The sequence below is a fragment of the Pipistrellus kuhlii genome, unplaced genomic scaffold, assembly GCF_014108245.1.
Source record: "Pipistrellus kuhlii isolate mPipKuh1 unplaced genomic scaffold, mPipKuh1.p scaffold_m20_p_7, whole genome shotgun sequence".
Taxonomy (NCBI): Eukaryota; Metazoa; Chordata; class Mammalia; order Chiroptera; family Vespertilionidae; genus Pipistrellus; species Pipistrellus kuhlii.
Window position 1 is genome coordinate 186,399 of NW_023425573.1, and position 24,859 is coordinate 211,257.

General features: G+C 50.2%; 2 protein-coding genes across 5 annotated transcripts; both read right to left on the reverse strand.

The window, feature by feature from the left end:
* On the reverse strand, positions 1-24,536 carry RUFY4 (RUN and FYVE domain containing 4). 4 transcript variants are annotated; one of them, XM_045575455.1, is made up of 13 exons: positions 23,902-24,526; positions 22,375-22,524; positions 22,170-22,273; positions 20,735-20,860; positions 20,302-20,408; positions 19,839-19,982; positions 19,334-19,400; positions 18,051-18,145; positions 17,498-17,660; positions 16,686-16,792; positions 4,723-4,869; positions 1,012-1,122; positions 1-493 (listed from the first exon to the last, which is right to left on the reverse strand). In XM_045575455.1, the coding sequence occupies exons 2-13, from the start codon at positions 22,418-22,420 to the stop codon at positions 391-393; spliced, it is 1,320 nt and encodes a 439-aa protein (XP_045431411.1). In that variant the 5' UTR covers positions 22,421-22,524; positions 23,902-24,526; the 3' UTR covers positions 1-390. The 4 variants fall into 4 exon arrangements, with proteins under 4 accessions (XP_045431411.1, XP_045431408.1, XP_045431409.1 ...); XM_045575452.1 differs by having other exon boundaries at positions 17,498-18,145; positions 23,902-24,528; XM_045575453.1 differs by lacking the exon at positions 19,839-19,982 and having other exon boundaries at positions 17,498-18,145; positions 23,902-24,528.
* On the reverse strand, positions 8,182-9,333 carry LOC123651633 (pleckstrin homology domain-containing family G member 1-like). Its single transcript, XM_045575456.1, has one exon. The coding sequence runs from the start codon at positions 8,984-8,986 to the stop codon at positions 8,288-8,290; it is 699 nt and encodes a 232-aa protein (XP_045431412.1). The 5' UTR covers positions 8,987-9,333; the 3' UTR covers positions 8,182-8,287.
* Positions 24,537-24,859: the final 323 nt, after the last annotated feature.

Here is a 24,859-nt window from a genome sequence, read left to right on the forward strand (position 1 = left end):
TGTGCCCACAACCAAAGTATGTGCCCTTGACTGGAATTGAATTCAGGACCCAGGCAGGCCGATGCTCTATCCACTGAGCCAAACAGGTTTCGGCAAGGCCATTGGGTCTTATTCTTAGTCAAGGATTTTCTGAAGCCAAAGGGACGTTAGAGTGGATGACTCCTGACATCCTCACATTACCGGAGAGTTCAGAGAGCTGAGTTGTCCAGCTCATCAGTGGGAGATGCAGAGCTTGAGCTGCCTCCTGACTGTCACCCTGGCTCTTTCCACTCTCCACACCACAGTCTGGCTCCTCGAGTGCCACCTGCCTAAGTCACCAAGTTCTGGAAGGTAGTACTGGTCAGATCATAGGTCCTGAAAGTGCTGAGGGGAGGTTGGGACAGATTTTGGTTAGACGACCTGGGCTTCTCCTTTCTGGGCACAGGGTGGGCAGCGGCGCTCTTGCTTCTTATAGTCCAGAGAGCAGGCGTGGCAAACCAGGCCTCCACACAGCCTGGGAGCAAAGGTGGAAAGAGTGGGGAGCACATGGGTGTGTATAGGGAAGGGGGTCAGGGGGTTTGAGTACCTTCAAGTCCAACTGCCTGTCTCTCATTTTCTAGCAGAACAGCCCTGGCTCTGTCCCAGGAGGCCGCCCCTTTCCCAAAGGGTGACCCGATGCCCCACTCCTCTAGGTCCTCTAATTCCAAATGGCGGGTTCTGCGACGGCCCGCTTCCCTCCCTCCTGCTGCTTGTCCTGCCGCTGTGTCCCAGACGGAGGCCAGGGGAGCCGCTTCCCTGAGCAGAAGCCCATTAATCAGCTGTTCTCAGAAAGGTTGCACCATCCCATCTATCAGACACCCTTCCTGTCTGACATTTTTCTGCTGTTCTCATCATGTCTCCGCTAAGTTCTGGGTAATATGAGTGGCCAGCTTTAAGCAGCCTTTCATAGATGCCCAGTTCCTGTGTCCCTCCCTTCCCCGGAATGGGCAGGGGACTGTGGGCTGGTGGACACTGGGCTGCCCCACCCATTACCTGCATGGGTACCGCCGAGACAGCCGTCCAAAGAGCTTGCTACAGCTGACACAGCATCCAGGGGCCATGGAAGAGAGTTGCTGAACCTTCTGCCACAGGTTGTCCTTCTCTCTGATGGGTAGATGGAGGGGAGGGGAGAGAGAGGGGAAGAGAAAGAGAGAGAGAGAGAGAGAGAGAGAGAGAGAGAGAGAGAGAGAGAGAGAGAGAGAGCACACAAAGGAAGATATAGAGTTGGAAATGCACAGATAGAGAGACAGAGACAAAAAGAGATGGAGAAACAGTAGGGAGGAAAGACAGACATAGAAATGGGGAGGAGAGAAAGAGGGGCAGAGGGAGTCAGACACTCAGAGAGAAAGGGAGTCAGGGAGTCGGAGAAGGAGACAGAGACACATGGAGAAGTACAGAGACAAATGCAGTGGGAGAGAGACAGACAGGGGCCGAGACACAGAGAGGGAGAGACAAATATAGAGAGAGATGGAGAGAAAGAGACATAGCAATGGTGAGAGGGGGAGAGAGACTCACACACATAAGAGTGAGACTCCAGTCTTTCCGGGAAGACTAGATGGATGGTGACAGGTCCCCGTGGCCCATCATAACCTTAACCCACTATTGAAGAACCTGTTCACAGCTTGCCTCCTCTGAGGATGCTCCCTGATGGTAGAGGGCCCCGGAGTTTCTTGCTCCAGATAATGCCTATGATCTTTTATTTGGTACTTGGTACAAACTGCTTTGGAGTTAGAGATGTTTATGCCCCACCCCAACCCCCCCTGAAAAACACACACCAAAAAACACAAACACAATAAATAAACTCTATCTTCATTGTTCTTTTTTTTTTTTTTTTAAGGATGTGTTAAGAAGATGTTACAACTTGATCCCTAGGGTTGGGGTGTGTTGGTGTGTGTGTGTAGGAAGCAGCCAATCAATAATTCTCTCTTATCATTTATATTTTTATCTCTCAATAAGAACAGCCTAATTATTCTTGCCCACCCCAATTCTTCACATCAGGTATTTTTCTGATTCTCTTTCTTCCCTGAGACCTTTCTCCTGGGCCTGCAATACTTGTGCTGCAGCCTGGAATGACTGCCTCCTGGCCTTGCTGCCCACTAGTCATGTCGGGAATTCCCTTTTGTTCTCTCCTGGCTTAGAGCTATTGACTCCTGAATTCCACATCTTCTCCTTTCTTGGCTTGCTTCCTTGTTTTTCTGGGACACATCCTGAATTATCTTCGTAAGAAAGACTGTGTGGGAGGTGACTTTTCTGTGAACTCTCTGTCTGAAAATGTCTTTTCCTCTATCTCCTCCCCTACTTAATCTATAGTTGAGCTGGACACAGAATTCTAGGGCAAAATTCAGCTTTTTTTCAGAACTTAAAAGTATTGCACCATTGATTCTTAAAATTTGTTATGTTCTACTTCTTTCATAAGTGGCCTATCTTTTAGGATAGTTTTCCTAGAAATTTCACAATGATGTATCTAGATGTGCCCACCCCCCTTTTCATTCATTGTTCTGGTCACTAAATGAAATCTTTATGATCTATGTCCATTAGAACTGAGAAAGTCTCTCATATTTTTATCTAATAATCTCTTCTCTCTCTCTCTCTCTCTCTCTCTCGCTCTCGCTCTCGCTCTCGCTCTCTCTCTCTCTCTGAAATTCCTGTCAGTTGGAGAAGGTATTGGAACTTCTAGATTGATTCTTTATGTCTCTAAATATTTCTCTCATGTGTCCCATCTCTCTATTCTTTTTATTCTACTTTCTGAGAGATTGACTCATCTTTCCCTTCCAATCCTAGTGAATTTAGAAAAATCTCAGTGATATTTTAATTTCCAAGAATGTTTCTCATCTTTGGGTGGTCGCTTTTCACAGACTCTTGTTTCACGGGAGATGGAGCTTTCTTTGTTTATCTTTGTCTCTCTCCCTTGATCTTCATCTAGACTGACTCAAATGCTTACAAAAACTTGGTTGCCATTTCACATTTAAGAAGAAGCATTAAAGCTGCTGGAGCTCCAAGCAGAGCGCCAGGGTAGTTGACTCAGGCTTCCCTTTAGGGGGCACTGGGCTGGGAGGTACCTGCCACGTGGGTCTCTCAAAAGCCAGAACACACTGCTCTTCTATTCGGGCTATCTAACTTCCTCCAGATAAGGACCTTTGAATTATTTGCTATGCAGATAAGCTCCTCAACTGTTGAGTGTTGTGCAGTTGGGGAGGCAGGCTGGACGCCGGGGCTATACATTGGTCTTTCTATCCACTTCTTCAGTTAATTTCCCTGATTTAGGCACATCCCACTTCTGCCAGATGTGTGCCTGGTGTCTCTGGACCCTGAAGTTCTAACTGGGCTTCTCCATCCATTTTTTTTTTTTTTTTTTTGGCTTCTGGAAGTTAGCTGGAATCTCTCATCTCTGGTTGGCTTCTCCACCTTCCTCTCTGTTGGTAGTTTTATTCTTTCACAATCATTTTAGTGAGATCTGAGAATGGAGAATACATGATGTGTGGTCAGTCTAGCATCTTGATGCAGAAGTCAACCTGCTTGGCTCCCCCACTTTTTACTTAGGGTAATATATCCCCAAATAGGGACATTATCCTATATAATAAAAGGATAGTTTGCAAATTATTCCCTAGACCTGGGCGTTTGACCAGGAGTTCAACCGGGAGTTCGACCAAGGGGGCGGGGCCTGCTGGACCCCATCCGTGCATGAATTCATATACCAGGCCTCTAGTATTATATGGTTTGGGATCTTGGGACAAATCCTTAGCACTTAGGAAAAACATTTGTCTCTTCTCACGAACTGGTATATTTCCTTTGAACAGACAGTAAACTTTAGGAAATTTTCTGTTTCCCTTTTTTTATTCTGCTGTCAAGATGCTCAGCACTAAGTTTTAATCTTACACCTAACACTTTGGGACTACATATTTTTCCTCTACCATTAAATCTTCTATTTTTATTTAACAATCTTATGTCTTGCTCTATATTTACCTTTTATTGTTAGAGAACTTGAATTATTTTGTGAGATACATAGCTAAGTTTTTATATATCGCTTCTGCCCAGCTGACAGTTCCTTGGAGGAGATCACTCCTTACATTTTTTGTTTGTTCTTTCAGGTTAATCTCACCTTTAATATCACTTGTGCAAGAGGACTTAGTAGTAGATGATCTCACAGGGTTCCAGTTCTAATGGAACCTGAGAGCAGGCGTTACACATCTCCATCCCTCAGGGAGCTTAGCTGCTGGGAATTGAGTCTGGGGAGCTCAGCATTTAAAACCGAGGTCAGCTGACCCAGGACAGGCCCATAGGCCCAGTGGTCTGAGGAAGTCCAGGAGGCAGGCTGGTGTAGGACATGTGATTACCTCTTGGTTAACCTGCCCCTTCTCCCAATTCCTTCTCAGCCCATGGGTTCCTTTCCTTCCCCTAACTTTAGTAAGTATGTATGTGTATATGTGGGCTGGGTTGAGGTGGAGGACATGTCTTAGAGTCAGAGGACTCCATGCAGTTTATATGCTGTGTGTCCTTGGTGGCCAAGTCAGCTTCTCTGACCCTCAGTTTGTAAAATGGTAATAATAGCAGGGCGTTGCTAAAAAAAGGAAAATGAGTTGATATATATACAAAAGGCCCAGAATCCTGCTTGGTAGTTGTTAGTGGAGCAAAATTTTCATTCCCCAGCCTCTATATCCCATGCCATTTCCCCTTTTGCACCCCTGCCCACTGACCCCCACTTACTGAATCAGTTCCAGCACCCGCCTCTTCATGGCACGGATCAGGTCCCGCTGCCCTGCAAGCTCTTCCTCGTAGACGGCGCCCCTCCTTTCAGCCTCCTGCTGCCTCTGCTCCAGCGCTGCCTGCAGACCGGCCCGCTCTTCCTGACACCTGGGCAACAGGGGAGACTGAGTTCTGAGGAGAAAAGCTCAGCTTCGACTGATGAAGGCTGGGCCCCTGCCTGCCAGGGAGCCCTGGGGGAGCTGGGAGTGCCCCCTGCAGTTGAAGTCCACCTCTCCCCGACCCCCACAGACACTACACACAATACATACACACACCACATGACATACATACACTCACACCACACACACACACCACACTGTACATACACACCCACACCCACACTCTTCATACACACATCACACTACACAATCACCCCCCAACACACACACACACACACACACACACACACACACACAACACCATGCACATCACATGTACTCACCACTCATACTAGTACCACATACACTTACAAAACACCATGCACATTCTCAATATAACCCATGTCACACTCCACAAACACCACACCACACACCAAACTGAGTACTGTGTGGACTGATATGTAGGCTGACTCTTCACCAGCTTCAGAGAAATGAAAACGGGGTCTAGTCCTGTGTCTTCCTTTAGAGGAGTCAGGCCAACATTTCTATTTGTTCTCTTTTAAAAAATATTTTCATTTTATTAATTTTTATAAAATTAAATCTTTATTGTTGAAATTATTACACAAGTCTTCCCTCCCCCCCTCCCATTGACACCTCCTAGGTGCCCCCACCTCCTGCCCCAGGCTTTCACCATCCTATTGTCTGTGTCCATGGTGCATGCATAGATGCATACAAGTTCTCTGGTCTCTTCCCACCCACTCCCCCTCCCCTGACTTCTCTCTGAGGTTCCACAGTCTGTCCTATGCTTCTATGTCTCTGGATCTACTTTGTTTATCAGTTTATTTTGTCCCCTGGATTCCACATATGAGGGAGATCATGTGATACTTGTCTTTCTCTGACTGGCTTATTTCACTTAGCATAATACTCTCCAGGCCCCTCCATGCTGTCCCAAAGAGTAAGAGATCCTTCTTTTTTTTACCGCCACATATTATAGTATTCCATGGTGTAAATGTACCACGACTTTTTTATTCACCATCTACTGATGGGCCCTTGGGCTATTTCCAGACCTTTGCTATTGTAAATTGTATTGCTATGAACATAGAGGTGCATACATTTTTTTCTGATTGGTGTTTCTGGTTTCTTAGGATATATTCCACTAGAGATGGAATCACTGGGTCAAATGGCATTTCCATATTTAAAATTTTAAAATCACAAAATTGCTTTAATCTGGTACATATAAAACACACCTCAGGATCTGTAATTCAGGAGCATATGAAGAAGTTAATTTGGGCAGCTGCTATTAAGAACCTTAAGCAAAGCTGCTAGAACTAAGACACTGGAATTTTCCCCTTAGACTCTGGACAATGTTTTGCTGATTGGGAGATGGACACCTCCAAAGAGAGTCATTCAGTTTGTCAGAATCGTTCTGCAGTATCAGTTAGGGTGAAGCCCTAAGTTTGCCACTCATTGGCTTCTTGGGAGTGAACAGACTATTTAAAGAGGAAGACGTGTTGTTGCTTCTGACATTATCAGAGAAGCCCGCATCCACAATCTTTGGGTCAGATTCCTTTCTACGATTGTGAGATAGCTCGAACTCTGACTCATCTTCTGACTATTTCCACATAGTCCCCTCCTTCAGTCATTTCCACTAGTCGTCTCCTTCAGTCTCTCTGAAGTTGGGAAAATAGTTCTGTGTAGCTATTTGGGCATTTAAGGATAAATTTCTATTTACTGCCAGAACGTTCTGTGAGTCCTGGAGAGTGAGAGCTGAGTGTTTTCCAGTAACCTGTTGACGCAAGTCACCTATCCCTGGCAGCAAATCCTGGTGACTCCCACACCTTGAACTTTTGTGTAAGGACAACATCTGTATCCTTCCCATTTCATCAGGGTAGTTGATGGAGTCCGCTGACTTGTTTATTAAGATGGAGGGAGATGAGGATCTATTATAATGCTTTATAAGATTTAGTGCTGATTCCTTTCTGACCCAAAGATGGCTTTGACATCAGTTCTCCTATTGGGCTGACTGACCACACACTGTGTCCCTGCATGGAGCCCAGCAGATGGTTGGAGGTTTGCAGAGAAGGCACGGAACAAGCTGTGGACAACTGTCTTAGAACATTTTTTGTGTTGATCTCCAAAGTAGGATATTTCAGCTTCAAGTCTTTCCCTGGCCAATGACAGAAATCTGCTAATTCTCCATTACTATAGGTTGAATATAATAGCCAATCCTCGCTACCATGTTGGGCCTGGGAAGATGAGGTAGATCTGAGTTTGGAGGATTCTTGTAGCGGGCTGGCCCAGCCATCCTTCTGAGTTTTTTTTTTTTTAATATATATTTTTAAAATATATTTTATTAATTTTTTACAGAGAGGAAGGGAGAGAGATAGAGAGCTAGAAACATTGAGAGAGACAGAGAGAGAAACATCGACCATCTGCCTCTTGCACACCCCCTACCGGGGATGTGCCTGCAACCAATATACATGCCCTTGACTGGAATCGAACCTGGGATCTTTCAGTCAGCAGACCGATGCTCTACCACCACATGTGTCAAACACAAGGCCCGCGGGCCAAATCCGTCCGGCCAGGCCTTGCAATGTGGCCCGCACAGCGCTGTCATCACTGCACTCCGCTGCGTTTCCATCACGATGACAGTTTATGACTGTTCAGTAAACCATTCGGCCCGCGATTTAGGCTGGATTTTAGATTTTGGCCCCTTCTCTGATTGAGTTCAACACCCCTACGAGTCTACCACTGAGCCAAACCGGCTTCAGCCCTTCTGAGTCTTAAAGGGAGTCTCTTTGAATGCAATCTGGTCATACAGTTGGGAATACTCAGCAATCCTTGCAATGATGGTGGACCCTCCTTGTTTCTGGTCTTCTAAGATGGCAGCCAGATCCCTGTGCACAGACTAATGTGGTTGGCTGGCCAGTGGCTGCTCCATCTCTGGACTTTTCACTTTTAAAAGCTGATTTGCCTTCTTGATCTTATGACTGTACTGCCTCACCATCATAAAAACTTGGCTCTTATCTGTGGTATCCACCCCAGGGTCAGGGCTGTTCAGGTCTGTCTGGGACAGATGGCTGTTGGCCAAGTCATAGGGCATTTCCATGGGAGGCACTTCGCTGGCCAGAGAGAGCCGGTTCAGACTCAGAAAGCAGCCTTCCTTAGACAGGAGGTTTTCTCTTAGTGGGCAGCTGGACTGGCTGGCCCCGCCCGTCCTGTCTTGCAGTGTGACAGGGGCCAGGCCACGTCCGGGCTCAGCTTGGACATGCTCTCCTATCTGGCACGTTGTCTTTGCTGACAGAAAACCCTGCAAGGTCTCTAGCCTTGACTTCCTTTTTCTTGATGTAATTCTCTAGATCATTCCAGATTTCGTCTGCCTCTTCCGACAGTTTATCAGATGTAGACTTATCAGCTATGGACAAGTTTCAGCTGAAGGAGTTATACAGCAAACTCAAGCAGTTGTTGTCCAAGGGTCGCTGGTGGTAGGGGATCTTGTCCTTGCTGAGCTGGAGGCTGTCCTGGGACGCGAGGGGCCGCAGGCCGTGGCAGCATGTGAGGTTGGCCTCCAGGCCCAGGAAAGCGCTCCTCCTGGGGCGCATGAGGCTGCTGCAGTTGAAGTCCAGTGAGGGTGGGTCTGGGAGCCAGATGGTGTCATAGCTCTTCTCCTCCACGACCTCAGGTTCATGTAAGCTCTGGTGTGACACCTGCCGACCTGTCGGAGGCCCCCCTCTCTTTGTGTGCAGAGGGCTCTTCTCGTGGTCAGTGTGCCCTTTGGAGAAGGCCAGCTCTGGGGTGCTCTGGGGTCGAACAGAATCCCTGGCTGATTTGGGTGCAACAGATTGAGCTGCTTCCCATGGAGCAACCATGAGTTTTAAGTCCTCAGAACTTGTGTTACCATGTACATGGTCTATGTCATCCATAGTCAACTCTGTAGATGACCTGAAGGGTGTCCTTCCGTCCTGCCCTTTTGTGTCAGGGTAATTCTGCAGTTCCCCTCGGGGACTGTACTGAGAGCCACCCTTGTCCCGCATTCTTATTTCCGGAGGGCACGTGTTGCTCTCGCCAGCACTGCTGGCCCGCCTGACCACTCTGTGGTCAGAGCTGGTGGTCTCTGTGGACTCCATCTGTCCCAGGTGCCAACTGCAAGGGTGACTGGAAGTGCTGTCTTTGCACAGTCGGCGGGAGCTCAGATCGGAAGAAAAAAAGGTTGGCAATCATTGTCCTCCTCCTGGTTCTCCTGGGAAACAAGGCTTGCCTGGTCTGGTGGTCCATCCAGATGTTTCTGACAGCCCCACGCCCGGGAAGCACCCTGAGAATGGCAGAGCTGCTGGGCTGGCTGCTCCTCAGGGCGGGGGATGGCCCTGCCGACCTCTGCTGGGGAGAGCCTTCCCTTCTAGGAACCTTTTGGATGTTTCACTGGTCTTCAGAACTCTACATGATCTTGAGGAAGGTTCCCATCAAAACTAAGGTGAACATTAAGCTGTGTAATCAGGAGTCACATAACAGAACTCCCGCCCTACCAACTGGTACAGAAATTTCCTTAGCATTAACTACCACTGATAAGCTTCTAATAACGTTCAGTTCTAACGTTCTTATCCTGGACCTGTCCCAAGCCTCAGACCTCAAATGCCAGCTGCCAGTCTAACCTTCCTCCAGCGTTCCCACAGACCCAGCAAAATTACACGCCTCAACCTCAGCACAGCAATCTCCCCATATCTGTCCATTCCTCTGTATTTATCTTAGCTGTCATTGACTTTATCCTCCCAAGTTATTGACATCATTCTCATCTCTCCTGTTTTCATCCATCATCTTGTGGGATCCCATTAATGCTCTATCCCAGTCACTGCTGTCTTTTTTTAAAATTTAATTTAATTTTATATATTTTATTGATATTTTACAGAGAGGGATAGAGAGTTAGAAACATCGATGAGAGAGAATCATTGATCAGCTACCTGTCGCACATCCCCTACTGGGGATGTGCCTGCAACCAAGGTACATGCCCTTGACTGGAATCGAACTTGGGACCTATCAGTCCTCAGGCCGATGCTCTATCCAGAGCCAAACCGGTTTCGGCGGATTTTTTTTTTTTCTTTTCTTTTTTTTTTTTTTTTACAATAGTTTGAGGAGAATATGTGTTAGTTCTTTGAATGTTTGGTAAAACTTCCCTGTAAAGTTTGAACCAGGGCTTTTGTTTGCTGGGAGTTTTTTAATTACTGCTTCTATTTCATCAGTTATTGGCCTATTCAGGTTTTCTGATTCTTCCTGATTCAATTTTGGGAGATTGTATTTTTCTATAGGAATATGTTCATTTCTTCCACATTGTCCAGCTTGTTGGCATATAGTTGTTCATAATATTTTCTTACAATCCTTTGTATTCCTGTAGTTTCTGGTTTCTGTTATTTCTTTTTTCTTTCTTTCTTTCTTTTTCTTTTCTGTTAATCCTCACCCAAGGATATTTTTCCTTTTTTTTTTTTTTTTTTTTTTTTTTTTAGAATGAAAGAGAGGGAAAAACAGAGAAACATCCATATGAGAGAAACATATTGATTGGTTGCCTCCTTCATGAGCTCCTACGAGGGCCTGGGTTGGGGAGGAGCCTTCAGCCAAGGTAAGAGCCCTTGCCCAGGATCAAACCTGGGACCCTTTCATCCACAGGCCAACGCTCTGCCCACTGAGCCAAACTGGCTAGAGCTCAGTTGTCATTTCTCCATTTTCATTTCTGATTTTGTTTACTTGGGTCCCCTCTCTTTGTTTATTGATGAATATGGCTAATGGCTCATCAGTCTTATTTACCTTTTCAAAGAACCAGCTCTTGGTTTCATTGATCTGGAAGATCTATTCAGTGAAGTCAGTAGGGTGTTAAAGTCCCCTATCATGACTGTATTGCTGTTGATCTCTACCTTAAAGTTCTCTAGTAGTCTTTAAAGTATATGTAGGTGCTCTTATATTGGGTGCATATATGTTTACCAGGGTTATATCCTCTTGTTGGATTAATCCCTTTAGTATTATGTAATCTCTCTTGTGTTGCCTTCATTTTGTATCTATTTTGTCCGATATAAGTATTGCTACCTTAGCTATTTTTTCATTTGTCTGAAAAAAATTTCCCCCTTATTCCTTCCTGTGTGAATCTTTTGTTCTGAGGTGGGTCTCTTATAGACAGCATATAATTGGGTTATGTTTTGGTATCAATTCAGCTACCTTATATCTTTTGATTGGAGCATTTAATCTATTTATATTTAAGGTTATTATTGATAGGTACTTATTTATTACCATTTTAATTCTGTATGCCTATGTTTCTCTCTCTATTTCTTCTTATTACAGCAGTCTCTTTAACATTCGCAGTGCTGGTTTAGTGGTGATAAAATCCTTTAGCCTTTTTTTTTTTTTGTCTAGGAAGCTCTTTATTTCACTGTCTATTTTGAATAATAGCCTTGCTGCATATAGTAACCTTGGTTTCAGATCTTTGCTTTTCATTACCTTGAGGCCATTCCCTTCTGGCCTGTAGAATTTCTGATGAGAAATCAGCTGACAGCTTGAGGTAAGTTTCTTTGTAGGTAACAAATTGCTTTTCTCTTGCTGCCTTTAAGATTCTCTCTTTGTCTTTAATTTTTTTTTTGCATTTTATATGATGTGTCTGGGCATGGGCCTGTTTGAGTTCTTCTTGCTTTGGGACTCTCTGTGCCTCCTGAACTTGTATGACTTTTTCCTTCACCAGGTTAGGGGTTTTTTGGCCATTATTTCTTAAACATATTCTTGACCCTTGCTCCCTTTCTTCTGCTTCTGGCACACCTAGTATGTGAATATTATTATGTTTCATGTTGCCCCACAGCTCCCTTAAGCTGTTTTCCTGTTTTTAAATTGTTTTTTCTTTTTGGTTCTTTGATTAATTTTTTTCCTACTCTGTCTTCTAATTCACTGATTCGATAATCAACTTTCCCTAATCTGCTATGTATTCACTCCAATGTGCTCTTTATTAATGCTATGTCATTCTTTATTTCTGACTATTCTTTTTTCATAGTTATTATGCTGTTCACATCTTTATTATCATTATTCTGAACTCTATATCAGATAAATTTTTTATCTCCATTTCATTTATCTTTTCTTCCGGAGAATTTTCTTGTTTTTTCAATTAAGGGTTGTTTTTTTTTGTCTCTCCATTTTGGCTACCTGTTTGGGTTTTATTAGGTGTTTATATATTAGATAGATCTGTTATAACTCCTAATCTTTAATGCAGGACAATGTCAGATGCTATTTCTGATTGGCCATGAGTGCCCTATTTGGGGCTGCCAGCAATCCATAGCTTGCAGCATCCTCTGCTTGGTTCTCCCAAGATGTGCCCCAAGGTCTGCTTTTCCTAGCCCCAGGCCTAGGAGGAGTCAGGCAAAGAATCTAAGCTTCTGGAGATCTTCAGTCTGATTGTTTTCAGCCTTGATTGGCCTTGGGCTACGTACCACAGGGTAGGGCCAGAGTTTTCCCAACAGGGTGTGGCAACTGTCTTTCCCCCAGGCCAAAACCACCAGGATAGCAAAGGTCTGTAGGAGAAAGATGTCCTCAGCAGCATGAGGGAATGACTCAGCAGAGGAAACCAGGGTGGCTGCCCTCTGAGCACCAACCCCAAATCCCCCAACCCTGGACTCTCCTCACCCAGCTTCAGTCCACTCTGCCTTCTCGCTAACAGAGCCCAAGGGGAGTGGCTACACACAGAATTTTGTGTGTTGTGTCTTTTAAGATGCATTTCCAGCTATCTCTGGCTGGCAGCAGCAACCCTGTTGCTTTTCACAGCTTCCTTAGTTCTGGAGCCCAGTTCTGGGTTTAGATCCCAGAGTTCTCAGTGGGAACCCACCACAACTGAGATATCCCTACCGGACCTTCAACTGCTGTCTGTGGGAGCCCAGCCACCCCTTTCACATCTTTGCCCTTCCTACCAGTCTCTACTTTCTGTCCTTGGTTATCAGGGTTCTCTCCAGCAAGTCTTTAGTTGATTTTTCACAGTTTTCCCCCCCCCCCCCCGCCTGAATTTGAGTTGTATTTCCAGTTCATCCTCCAATTGTCAGTGTAGCTTTCACTTACTCTGGAGCTATTTTTTAATAGAAATATTTCCATTTTAAAATATACACAATTATGGTAGCTCTCTTGGGGAGGCGAGCATCTGGAAACCCAGGCTGGGCAGGCTGTATCCAGCTGAAAATAATTTTGGTCCTTGGAGAAGGCAGGAAAGTGATATAGACTATGGGGTGATTTTTTGTGGATTTAAAATATTTTTAAAAATTATGTTATATTGTCTTTTAAATTATAAGATATAATATTAAGCATATGGCGTTCTTAAATTTATGTTTTTGCTTTGGGCTTGGAACCTCCTTAGCTTTGTTCTTGCCTCTTTGTTTTGTCTTTAGTGGCTTCCTGGAAGGTTCCAAGAAAAATATTGAACTAAAAACACAAAGGTCCCACCCCTTACTCCATCACTCTGGTGGTGCGTGTCCCAAGACTACTGAGCTATGTGCCCACAACCCTGGGCCTGAGTGTGTTTGGGGGAAGAAGAAGCTTGTGAGAGGCTTGAAAATGAATTGAATTGTTAATTTTTAAAATGCTGGCATGTAGCCTGCTCCAGGGAAGAAAACTGGGTGGGCCATGACATCAAGCTGACAACAGAGAGCCACTGGAACTCCAGAAAGCCTGTCCCTGCAGCCTTCAGAAAGAGTGTTTTTGTGTTTGGGCCTTGGATCAAGGCCCTGTTTTTACTTTTCCTGAATATTCTAGTGTTCAGCTTCCTCATTTCTTAGCCGCTGATTTCATTTTTCTGAGAGAGTTTACTTGCCCACTGACCCCAGGGCAGTCCCCTATCTCAGTTCCAAGTGTATTTTCTTTCTTTCTTTTTTGTTAATCCTCATCCAAGGATATTTTTTCCCATTGTTTTCTAAAGAGAGTGAGAGGAAAGGAGGGCAGAAAGGAGAGCGGAGGGAGGGGATGAGAGAGAGACAGACAGATGTTGATGTGAGACACATTGATTAGTTGCTTTCTGCATGTGCCCAGACCAGGAGCAGGAATTAAACCTGCTGTTGACTGGGAATCAAACCTGTGACCCTTTGGTACACAGGCATACACTCTAACCACTGAGTCACATCAGCCAGGGCCCAAGTGTGTTTTCCTAGGAACTACAGGATGGTCTTCTCTGGGGCCTACTGCTGGGATGGTCTGCTGTCCTCCTATATGTCTAGCCTGGGCTCTGCACCCCCGCCTACTCTCAGTCTATTCTTCACAGCATAGCTAGAGCCATCCTTTAAAAACCTAAGTCAGCCCATGAGAGCCCCTTGCTAAAGATTCCTCTAGCGTCCTACAGCTTAGGCACACCCTCTGTTCCAGCCACACAGCCAGCTTGCTCCCAAGCACACTTCTCCCACGCATTTGCTTTTGCTGGTCCCCAGCCTGGAGCATTCCTCCCCAGATATCTGCCTGGTCCAGTTTTCCCATGGTTAGGGTTTCTCCTTAAATGTCATCTCCTCAGAAAAGGTGTTTTTTTTTATCCTAAATCTAGAAAGCTGTCCTGCCTCTCTCTCCCCTTTCCTCCTTTCCTGGACTCATTTTTCTCCACAGCGCCTATGACTACCTGTCACTGTGTTTCTACTTGTTGATCTACTGTCTGTCGCCCCAGGTCTAGTGAGAGCAGACATTGCCTGTTCTATTCACTGCTATCTCCCCACCCTAGCTCTTGGTGTAGTAGAGGCACAATAAATATTGTTGGCTGACCACACGGACCCCATATCACTTGCGTTCCTTGGTGCTGAGATAACCTGTTACCAGTTTGATGCCTTAGGAGCTCCTGTTACCACCCCATTTCAAAAAAATGACTTCCTGTAGACGCTGAGCCCATGCCTCTCTCCTGAATGGCACACTTAATTGCCTCCCTAGAGGCTCTGCTTTGGTGTCTAACAGGTGTCTCAAACTTAACATGCTCCAAATTCAACTCTTGAATGTTCCCCACAAACCTATTCTGCACAGCAGGTGGTCATTGGTGATTCTAGCTTTCAGGCCAGAAAACTTGGAGTATTTCCTGACTTCTGTCTTCCTCTCAGACCTCACCTGCAATCTCTCGGGAAGCCTGACCTTGCATGTGGTCCAGAACCCAGCAGATTTTCCACACCCGACCTGGGACCACAGAGTCCCAGCGCCATTGTCCTCCCCTGTTCGGCGGGCAGCTTCCTCATGGGTCTCCCTGCTTTCACCCTGACTTAGCCCCTCCCCCTTTAGAACTTATTCCCCACAGACTAGCTTCACAGATCCCTTGAAAACACAGGTCAGTCCAGAGCAGGCACATTTATAGACGGCAGAATAGTGTTGCCTGGAGCTGAGTGGTTAGGCAGAAGCGGGAGTGACTGCTAATGGGTATAGGACTTTCCTTGGGGGGTAAAATGGTCTAAAATTGATTGTGGTGACCCAGGCAGAACTTTCAATACATTAAAACCATTGAGTTGTTTAAAAAAGCAAATAAACATATTTTTTAAGATTAAAATAGCCATGTCTTGTCCATTCCCTGATCAGAACTCTCAATGGCTCCCATTTCTCCCTGAATTAAAGCCAGGGCCTTTGTGATGCTTGAGAGGATCTCCCTAACTTGGTTCCCATCACCTGCCTGACCTTTCCCGACCTCCCCTTCTTTCTTCACCCCACAAGAGCCATGATGGTCCCCTGAAGTTCCTAGAGCCTGCTACGCTCATTCCCACCTCGGGGCCTCTGTTCTTGCTGTTCGCTCTGTCCGGGATGTTCAAATGGCTCGTGCCTCACATCCTCTAGGCCTTTATCCAGTCCTCACCTTTCCAGGGAGGCCTTCCTGGACCATGCTACCTTATTTATTATCACCCTGATACTTCCCATTCCCCTCACTGGACTAAGCCCCTCCCCCTTTAGAATTTATCGTAACCTGACATTCCATGTATTTTACTTGCTCATCATATTACTGACTGCCTCGCCCACTAGAATGTAAGCTCCGTGAGGGTGGAAATTCTGTCTGTTTTGTCCCAAGAGGACTCCTGGCACATAGAACAAGCCTGACACAAGCACTTGGGGTGTTTGTGGAATGACAACGATGGGTGGGATGACGGGTGGCAGGACAGCAATCAGCAGGGAGCGGCCTGGTGCTGGAGCCTCCCAGCTCAGTCCCCAGAGGAAACCCTTGGGTGGGCAAAGCCCTGTATTCACTCTGGGCCTGAATCAGGGGACTCTTTAGCACCAGGAGCAACTGCTAACATAGCAGGAGGGTGAATTGTATAGTATTTCTGAGCCTTAGTTTCCTCATCTATAAAAGAGAACTTATCGCATAAGGCTGTTGTGAGGAAGCAGCTAGGACAGTGCCAAGCACAGTGCCGGGTAATTATGATTCTGACTACCCAGGGTGTGAAAGAGAGGCTGTACAATGAGGAACAGGAAAATGAGAGACAGAGGAACACAAGGCGTGTGTGGCAGGGAGGCAGAATGGATTGCACAGAGAGAAGAGTGGCCCTGAAGAGGCAGCGGAGAGAGGCCACGATGAGTATGGAAGGGAAGGGAGGGACGTGTAGATCTGTCCTGGGCGCTACACAGCGAGGCCAGTGAAGGAGGAGCCAGGCAAGGGGGAGGGGAAGGGATAGGAGGGGAAAGTGGGAGTCCGTAAGAGCAGGAACAAGGCCCTGTATGCCTCAGCATCTACAGTTGTGCCCTCACAGGGCTTGGTGCACAGGAGGAACTCAGAAGATGCTCATTGACCGGGAACGCCAGCAGGAGCCATGAAGCACTGCCCGTCCCCCTGGCCTCCTGGCTTCCACTCCCATGTGTGCTAGTGGTTGCCAAAGTTACCTGCTGAGCTGCTCCTGCAGTGCCTTCAGCTCCCTCTCCTGCTCCTTCAGCAGCTGCTCCTGGTGCAGGGCTTGCTCCTTGGTCTTCTGCAGCCTGTGTCTGAGAGTCTGGGGGAGGGGAGGAAGGAAGAAAGGGAAAGGGAGCTGAAGAACCCCAGCCCAAAAATGACTTGACAAAGGACCCCATGAGACTTCAGACCATGTGAGACCACCCTTGGGTGAAAGGAAGGACTGGGGATAATCCTGGGAACTGTGATGCCTGGCTCTGCCCTGGGTGAGCACGGAGCCACCATGTCTTCCTTCACTGAGGGGTGGAAGTTACAAAGCTCAAGGACCAGAAGACTCTGGCTAAGGAGGAGGCTGAAGGAAGGCTTATACACAGTCTTGGGTGACCTCCAGAAGACCATCTACAACGAGAGCAACTAGGTGCGGTCTGCAGCAGTAGGGTTTGCATATTGGCAGGAAGCCTGCTGAGAATGAGAGCTGTGAGACCGGAGTAAAACAACTGCCGCGGAGAACTGTTGGAAAGGTATCGCAAATGCAGACGTCTTTAGGGGCAACGGGGCAGCACTGAAGAATAGAATGAGCCTGGTATGAGGCAATGGACAGAGGGGGGGGGGGGACACTATGGTGAATTAAAGAATGCGTATCTTTCAAAAGACATCCTCCAATAGCAATGAACCTAAACCTGTATGGGCTAATAAATATTGACCTGTGGGCTGGAATGATCCCCAGGCTACCAGTGAAGACCTCTGACTATGGGCCACTTTATACTGGGGACAACAGACAGGAACAGGGCTCAACTGCTCTCACCTTGACCACATCCTGCAAGGCCACCTCTGCTTGCTCTTCCTTCCTGGCCACACCGGTCACTCCTGTGTGTTCCTGTGGCTTCTCTGTGGTGGAGCCTTCCTTTGTTCCCAGGCCCCGAAGGACGCTGGCCTCCCCCAGAATGCTAGGTTCCTTGTTCTCCTGCCTGTTCCGTGACATGGAGCTCTCATTCGTCCCTCTGGGGCTGGAGACCAGCAACCCCTGGTCGTGACCCCACTCTGCTTCCCTTTCTTGAGTCCCCTCTGTTGTTCTTGGACCCTCTGTACTCAGCACAGCCCCTTGGCCCTCACCCTCTGTCTCTACCACCTCCTTCAGAGCCTGATTGGCCCTCTCCCTTAGCCCCGGGATGCTGGGTGCTGAGTGTTCCAGGCAGATCCCTGACCGTGGGGATCCCATCTCCTGGTCTTGCTGTAGCTTCTCCCTCTCTGGTTCCCGCATGCTGTGGGGGGCCCTGAGGCTTCCAGGATCTTCTTTCTTCTTTTCCAAAAAGGGAGGCAGATGCCCGTGTTGCTGGGACGTGAGGAGTCCAGCCAACCGGTCTTCCCCTGGTGCATCCCGCAGACAGCTGGCCTGGCTGGTGTGTGCCTCCTCTGGCTGGACTCCTTTGGGGCCTCCACTGACAGTTGAGATCTGCAGAGAAGCCCCAAACCGATCATCACCCTTCTTAGCACCAATTCACCAGGCTGTTGCATGGGAAAACCCACAGCCCTGATGCAACAGGCTTGCTAGATATATGGATTCCCAGGCCCTCCCTCTGGTCCGCAGATCTGCAGGAGGGTCAGGAATGGGAACGTTAACACCTGGCGATCTGATCCCAGAGCCCAGCTTTGGCCTGATCAGAGAGCAGCAGTGCTTCTCTTCTCAGTTTCCTTTCCTCCCTCACCGCCAGCTCACACCCTTCTCCCTCCTTCATTTCTACCTTCTGCATGACTCTGGTTTCCCCTAAGCTCGTCCCATGCCTCTCCTCTGATCTTTCCCTCCGAACTTGACTTCTTTATATTTTCTTGTCTGCAAAATGGGAATAATCATACCTGCCCTGTAGGGTTGTGATGAAACTTAGATTGACCAACAGTCTGCTAAGAGTCAGCTGTGCCAAGAAGCCTTCTCTGGACCCCATGTTCCCCTGTGGCGCCTGCATCCCTGTGCTTCAACGTGTCATGTTGTACCGTGTTCCTTTGGGATCTGCCTCCCTGAACAGACCTGGAAGTCCTTCAGGTCAGAGACTGAGTCCTCACAGTGTTTGGACCTGGTGCCTGGAAGCTGGTGGGGGTGTAAGGTGAGCACGTGGAATGGTGATAACTGCCAACTATCACTTGCTGAGCACGGGGCAGGAGCCTTGCTCTGTGCTACCCATGGTCTGTCTCAAGGCGTCCTCACCATCGCCCTGCGAGCATGGCAAGTCATGTGCTGAAGGGCCGTGGTGAGTAAGGGCTGGAGCTGGGATTTGAACCAGGTGATCTGGCTCTTCTTCAACCACTCTCTGAACTGAAGTGAGACATTGGCAAATTATCCAGAAGAGGTGGTTTCCCTGGACTGTTTCCTATAAGCTTCTGGCCACCCTCTCCAGCACCTCCTCCTCCCCTGGGCCCCCCTGGCTTCTGCAGATGATGCCAGCCATCCCTTTCTCTCCCCAGTATCCCCACCGCTTAGGAATATGAGCCTTCGCTTCTATGGGTCCCCAGTCCCCCTGTCCACACATTAGCCTTTCGGTCTGTCTGTCCAGTTGGTGCAGGGCTCAGTTATTGCTCAACCCCGGGGCGGGGGGTCCCAGCAGAGATGGAGAAGTGGCAACTCAGAGTGAAGGTCAGGCAGAAGCACCTCCTTTGGGGAGTCTTTGGTTTTTCTGGGTCTTCCCTGCGTCCGGCTGGAATTAGAGCAGCGGGACCTGAAAGTAAAAGGGGCAGGGGAATCCTGGACCTCTCTCCAGAGGTGGTCTTAGCTCTTGAATGCAGGATATCCTATCTTTCCAGCCACCCCTTCAGCCCACCATCTTTCACCTTCCTTCCCTCCCACCCTCGTGCACGCGCCCCCCTCTTCGTCCATCCCTGCATCCCCACCCTCCTCTTAGCCACCACCCATTCATCCCTCTAACACTCTACCCCAGCCACCCACCAACTCTGTGGAGAGCATATTCTATGCAGCATCACAGGGCATCGTTAGGTTATCCTGAAGGCTAGGGAGGTGGAGATTCAGGGGCTCAGAAAGCAAGAAGGGGGGAGAAATGGATGGTGCTAGAGGCCGAGGACTTGGGGCTTGCTCGGGATGGGTGGCAGCTGTGGCAGCAGGAGTGGAAAGAAGCTTCCCTCCACGTGCAGCCACTCACTCTGAGAACATGGGCCAGGCCCCATCCAGGTCCGGCCGCTGCAGGTCCAAGTCGAAGGCCACCCCGTTGAGAGCGTAGAGGGTGTCGAGGAGGTCCTCCCGGAGTTCAGGGCACACCAGGGGGCTCCGGGCGCCGTACCATTCCCTGTGCTCACAGTGATCAGCACCCGTGGCCTTTGGCCCTGGTGCTGTCGCCACCCCCCCGCCTCAGAGAATCCACCTCAGCTGCATGCACCGTGATGGGACAGTCCCCCAGGCAGGGCCGTGGCCCTTGGGGAGGGAAGGGCCTAAGGACCAGGATGAAGTGTCATTCATGACTGGGCTTCTAACCTCCCACCCGCTTTTTCTTCCTTGACTTTCCCCCCATCTCTCTCATTTGGCATTAACCCACCCCTGTGGGGACGAAGGGGGAAGCTTCTTGAAGGAGGGACCGTGGGCTCGGGTACGAGCGGGAGCGTGCCCACCTGGTGAGCTCTGTGCTCAGCAGGCAGAGCTGCAGGCACTCGGCCAGCTGTCCGTGGGCGAGGCAGAAGCGGATGAAGGCACGGCCTTTCCCCAGAGGGGTCTTCAGCTGCAGGGCACGCAGGGGACAAAGCAGGTGGTGTTAGCCAGCGCAGAGAGGGCACAGGTGGTTGAGGAGAAAGGGTGTCATGGGACTTGGGGCGATGGGAGGAAAGGGGGGCTGGAGGGGTGCTGAGGACAGCACTAACGAGAGCTGAGGACCAGCGAGGGAGGGGGTCAGGGAAGAGGGGTATCTATGGTCAGTGGAGCTGGGATGGATAAGAAAAGGGCCTCGGCCAGGCCGGGTCCCCTAGCCTCCAAGTGATCCCCACCAAGGGCCTGGTGGCAGGGCCCCATCATGCTGGGGCCAGCCTGCCTGCCACTGGGCATGGGTACCTTGGCCTGGGAGTGGACAAAGAGGACTGGCTCTGCGTCCCCCCGCTGCTGCCTCAGGGCAGAGCAGAAAAAATCCCAGTAATCCTTCTGAGGTCTCAGGAAGCTCTTCTGCTGCTTCTGGTCAAACTGGGAGCCAGAGGAGGGAAAGGAATCTTAGACATGCTTCCTCCTAGGACCCACCCTGTGGCCCAGCATGCTGAGCAGACACAGGGCAGAGGGGCCAGGGCTTGTGCAGACAGACCTGGCTCAGGTCCTGGCGCTGCCCTTACTGGCGGTGTGGCCGGGAGCAAAATGCTTGACCTCTCTGAGCCGTCAATGTTCCCATCCGCTCATTCCAGACATACTTACCGAGCGCTCCCTCTGGGCCAGACCTGGTCTAGGTCCAGGGGGCACCACAATGAACAAACTGACCTCAGGGGCTTATAGCTTGGAAGGGGAGACAGAAAAGGAACAAACTGAAAAAGTAAGATATATACTGTTAGATAGTACTGACTGCTGAGGAGAAAAAACAAAGCAGAGAAATGGAATAGGAACTGGGTGGGGGGTGCACACATGTGTGTATGTGGTGGTGGGTATGTGTGGTGTGTGTGATGTGTGTATGTTAAAAATGTAGATGAGGTGGTAGAGAAAGAGGAGATACTATTCAAGCTGAAATCAGAAGGAAATGAAAAAGCGAACCATCTACATTTGAGGGGGAAGAGCATTCCAGGGTGAAATATACATGCAAAGACCCTGCGGTGGGCCCATTCCTGGTGTGCTCAGAAGGTCAAGGAGGCCAGTGGCTAGAGGGCAGCAGACGGAGGGCAGACTGGCAGGAGACTCACACATATCCATACCACATATACACAGACCTCACACACTCACACCCAAACCCGCCCACACCACACACACACACACACACACACACACACACACACACAATCAGGTACGTAGGAAGGGTGTACGTATAATGTGGGGAATGGGCAGGTCATGAATCGCTTCAGGGGGTCCGAGTGAGAATTGCACAAGGTGGGCATGTAAGGGCTTAGCCCGGCTCACAGTGGGGGCTCAGTAAATGCTAGTGGTGGTGATGACTGGGGCTCTAACCAGCAGCAAGGAAGGCCTGCTCTAGGACATCTGTGCCTCTGAAACTGGAGTCCTCAGCTGGGTGGTGGCCCCCAGCCCCACCCTGCCACAACCCTCCCCCTCATTCCCTTCCCTTCCCCTTCCCTCCCCTCTCTTCCCTCCCCTCCCCTCCCCCCCTCCCTCCCCGGCTCCATGAGTAAGTTAGATGTCAGGAAGGTCTTGCTGACTGAGGGGGACCAGGTGGTGCACGGGAGCAGAGGAGGGGCTCTTCCCTCAGGATCTGGGCAGGCCCTCACGGTTATCGGAGCCTGGAGAGAGAGGAAGGGAGGGGACCGAGGGGAGGACAGGGTGGGAGAGGGCAGGGCCCCACCTGCAGCAGCCGCTCCAGGCAGCCACAGAGTCCGTGCAGCTCCGCGCTGGCATCTGTGACCCGATGCCCACCCCCGTAGCCCTGGAGGATGGCGGAGACAGCGGCTGTGAGGAGGATGGTGGGCGTCAGACATCAGGGAGTGAGGTCTCTGAGGCCCCCAAGACCCCTCCTCTCTCCCTCAGTTCAGCCCCAGGGAACCTCTCACCTTTCAGGTCCCTGGTGACCTTGAGGGCAGCCGCCTCTCCTGCCATGAATGTCTGAGATGATGTGATGCCTATGGCTCTGGACGTTCACCCCGGAAGGAGCCTCTGGGCTCCGCTGTCCGATCCTCTCCTCACAGGAAGGAAAAATCAGCCTAGAGGAGGGAAGGGATGGCTCTAGGGTCACAGTGAGTTCACAGGCAGCTTAAAACTCCAGCTCCCTCTTGTAGGCAGTGTGGGAAGGTGATGGGGTGGCCCCCACTTATAGAGCAGTTCCTGGTGCCTGATACCTTTGTCTCACTCAGCCCCCACAAATGGAGGTTATCTACTCCATTTTAGACAAGGCGAAAAGGGAGCTCAGAGAGGGTAAGTCTTTTACCCAATGCCACAAAGCTCTGAGTTGTGAAACTAGATTTTTTTTTAAAAGACAAATTCTTTTTTAAAAAAAAATATATATATTATTATTGATTTTTTATAGAGAGGAAGAGAGAGGGATAGAGAGTTAGAAACATAAATGAGAATCATCTATCAGCTGCCTCTTGCACGCCCCCTACTGGGGATGTGCCCGCAACTAAGGTACATGCCCTTGACCGGAATAGAACCTGGGACCTTTCAGTCTGCAGGCCGACGCTCTATCCACTGAGCCAAACCGGTTTCGGCTAAAACTAGAATTTGAACTCAGGTCTGTGTGCCCCCAGCCCTGACTTGATGCGAGGGAGCCTGTTGGTGTTCACGCCATGTGGGAGCTGGGCTGAGGGACCGTCACCCCTCTTCCCATAGGGAGCCTTTCCAGAGAGTCATCGTCCTTGAGACACATTCTCATTTTTTCCTGATCCCCAGCCCAGCGGAAAATATCGGAAAATATGCGTTCTTTGGGGAGAGGGAGGCGGAAGTGAGGCGAGGCCTGAGAGCCGGGACTGGAGTGTGGGGGGGAGGACACCCGGTTTTAATCCTGCTGCTTTCTCCCCGTTAAATCTCAGCGTGCCCCCCTCCCCCCAGCGGGCCCTGGAGCTCAGGGGGAATACTGTGGCCCCTGAGGGCCAGAGGGCTTATTCGAGAGCCTGGAGTAGAGACGGGGCACGGGGTAGAAAAGACTGGGCATGGGGTCGTGCCCCCCAGGCTGTGGCTGGTTGCTGGAACTCGGGGGTGGGTGCACGGGAAGAAGCAGTGGGGCACAGGAAAGCGGACAGGGTGGGGAAAAGGAGAGGAAGGAGGGAGGGTGGGTGGGGGGTGGCATTCAGGGAACACTGAGCTGGGAGTCAGGGACATGGGTCTCTATCGTGGCCCCGGAATTCACCGTGACCTTGGGCACGGCACTCGCCTCTCTTGGGCCTCAGTTTCCCCATAGGTGGACCAAGGGGTCGCATTGAGGGTCTCTGAGGTCACTCGCAGACCAGACTGGTGACAAATCCACGAACACCTGTATGTATCTTGTCCTGTCCCTCGTACCCATCCTGATTCCCCAGCTTCTCCCCCCTGGCATCCTTGCCCTCCTCCCGCCTCCCCAGACCCCGGGATCTGTCTGTACTCACCCAGGAAGGCCTGGCTGGAGGAGGCACAGAGAGCCTGAGCCTGCCACTTGTGGCTCTAGTCCTCGCCCTGGTCTCAGAGTGTGCCGCCCCGGCGGTGACTCAGGCCCAGGCCGGCACTCTGGAGGGGAAACCCTGCTCCGAGCGGGGAGGAGCAGAAGACGACGGGGAGAAGTGGCAGAGGCAAGGTCAAGGGCAGCAGGGCAGCATGGCTGAGCCGGGGGTGATGAGCTGGCCACACACGGACTCAGGCAGGGGTGGGGAGCAGCAACTGCTGTTCAAGTTCCCTTCCCTTCCCATCCCGGCCGCTTGCGTTGTGTTTCCTCCCCATCACCACCAGGTGGCGCCACGAGGCCGGGATGCTGCCCCTCGGATGCGCCGCCCCTGTTTCTCGGCCACTTGGAGTGAGAGGCAGGTGGGGAGGGAAAGGCAGGGGCCCCATCACCTGTCTCCCTCCTCCTCCCTCTGCCTCCGTCTCCCCAGGGGCTCCCATCCTGCCAGTCCCGTTACTCAGCCCCGAAGGGAGGGACGTGGCCCTGGCGCGGTGCTGTCTGCGGGAAGGGGCCAGGCGGGCTGCCCAGGGGCCGTGGCCCTTCCCGCGCTGGGCGTGCTCTGCCTCCTGGAGCCCAGGTCCTCCCGCCGCCCGGGCCTCGCTCTTCCAGGCGGGGGTGGCCCCGGGGCTGGTGCTGGGGGCAGAGACCCGGGGGGCGGGCACCTGGGAGGGGACTGATCGCCAACCCGGGAGGCTCACGTGCGCCCCACTCTCCGCGCCCCGCCCCGGGCCCGCCTCCCCTTCCTGGACCGGGTCCCCCCCTCATGCCCCTCGCGCCCCTGTCCCCCCTCATTCTCTCTCCTTATCTGCTTCCGGCCTCTGCCGGCGCCCCGTCCTATCTCTCTCCCCTTCCAGCCCCGGCCCGCGCCCCAGCCGGGACCCGCCGCCCGCCCCGCGCCCCGCCCCGGG

Excerpts from the sequence above, each read along its gene's own strand:
- LOC123651633 (XM_045575456.1), bottom strand. The coding sequence starts at position 8,986 with ATGGAGTCCACAGAGACCACCAGCTCTGACCACAGAGTGGTCAGGCGG.
- RUFY4 (XM_045575452.1), bottom strand. The coding sequence starts at position 22,420 with ATGGCAGGAGAGGCGGCTGCCCTCAAGGTCACCAGGGACCTGAAAG. Across the intron at positions 20,409-20,734 it reads TTGTCCACTCCCAGGCCAAG|CTGAAGACCCCTCTGGGGAA; the intron begins GTACCCATGCCC and ends CGTGCCCTGCAG. Across the intron at positions 16,793-17,497 it reads CCTTGCAGGATGTGGTCAAG|ACTCTCAGACACAGGCTGCA; the intron begins GTGAGAGCAGTT and ends CCCCTCCCCCAG.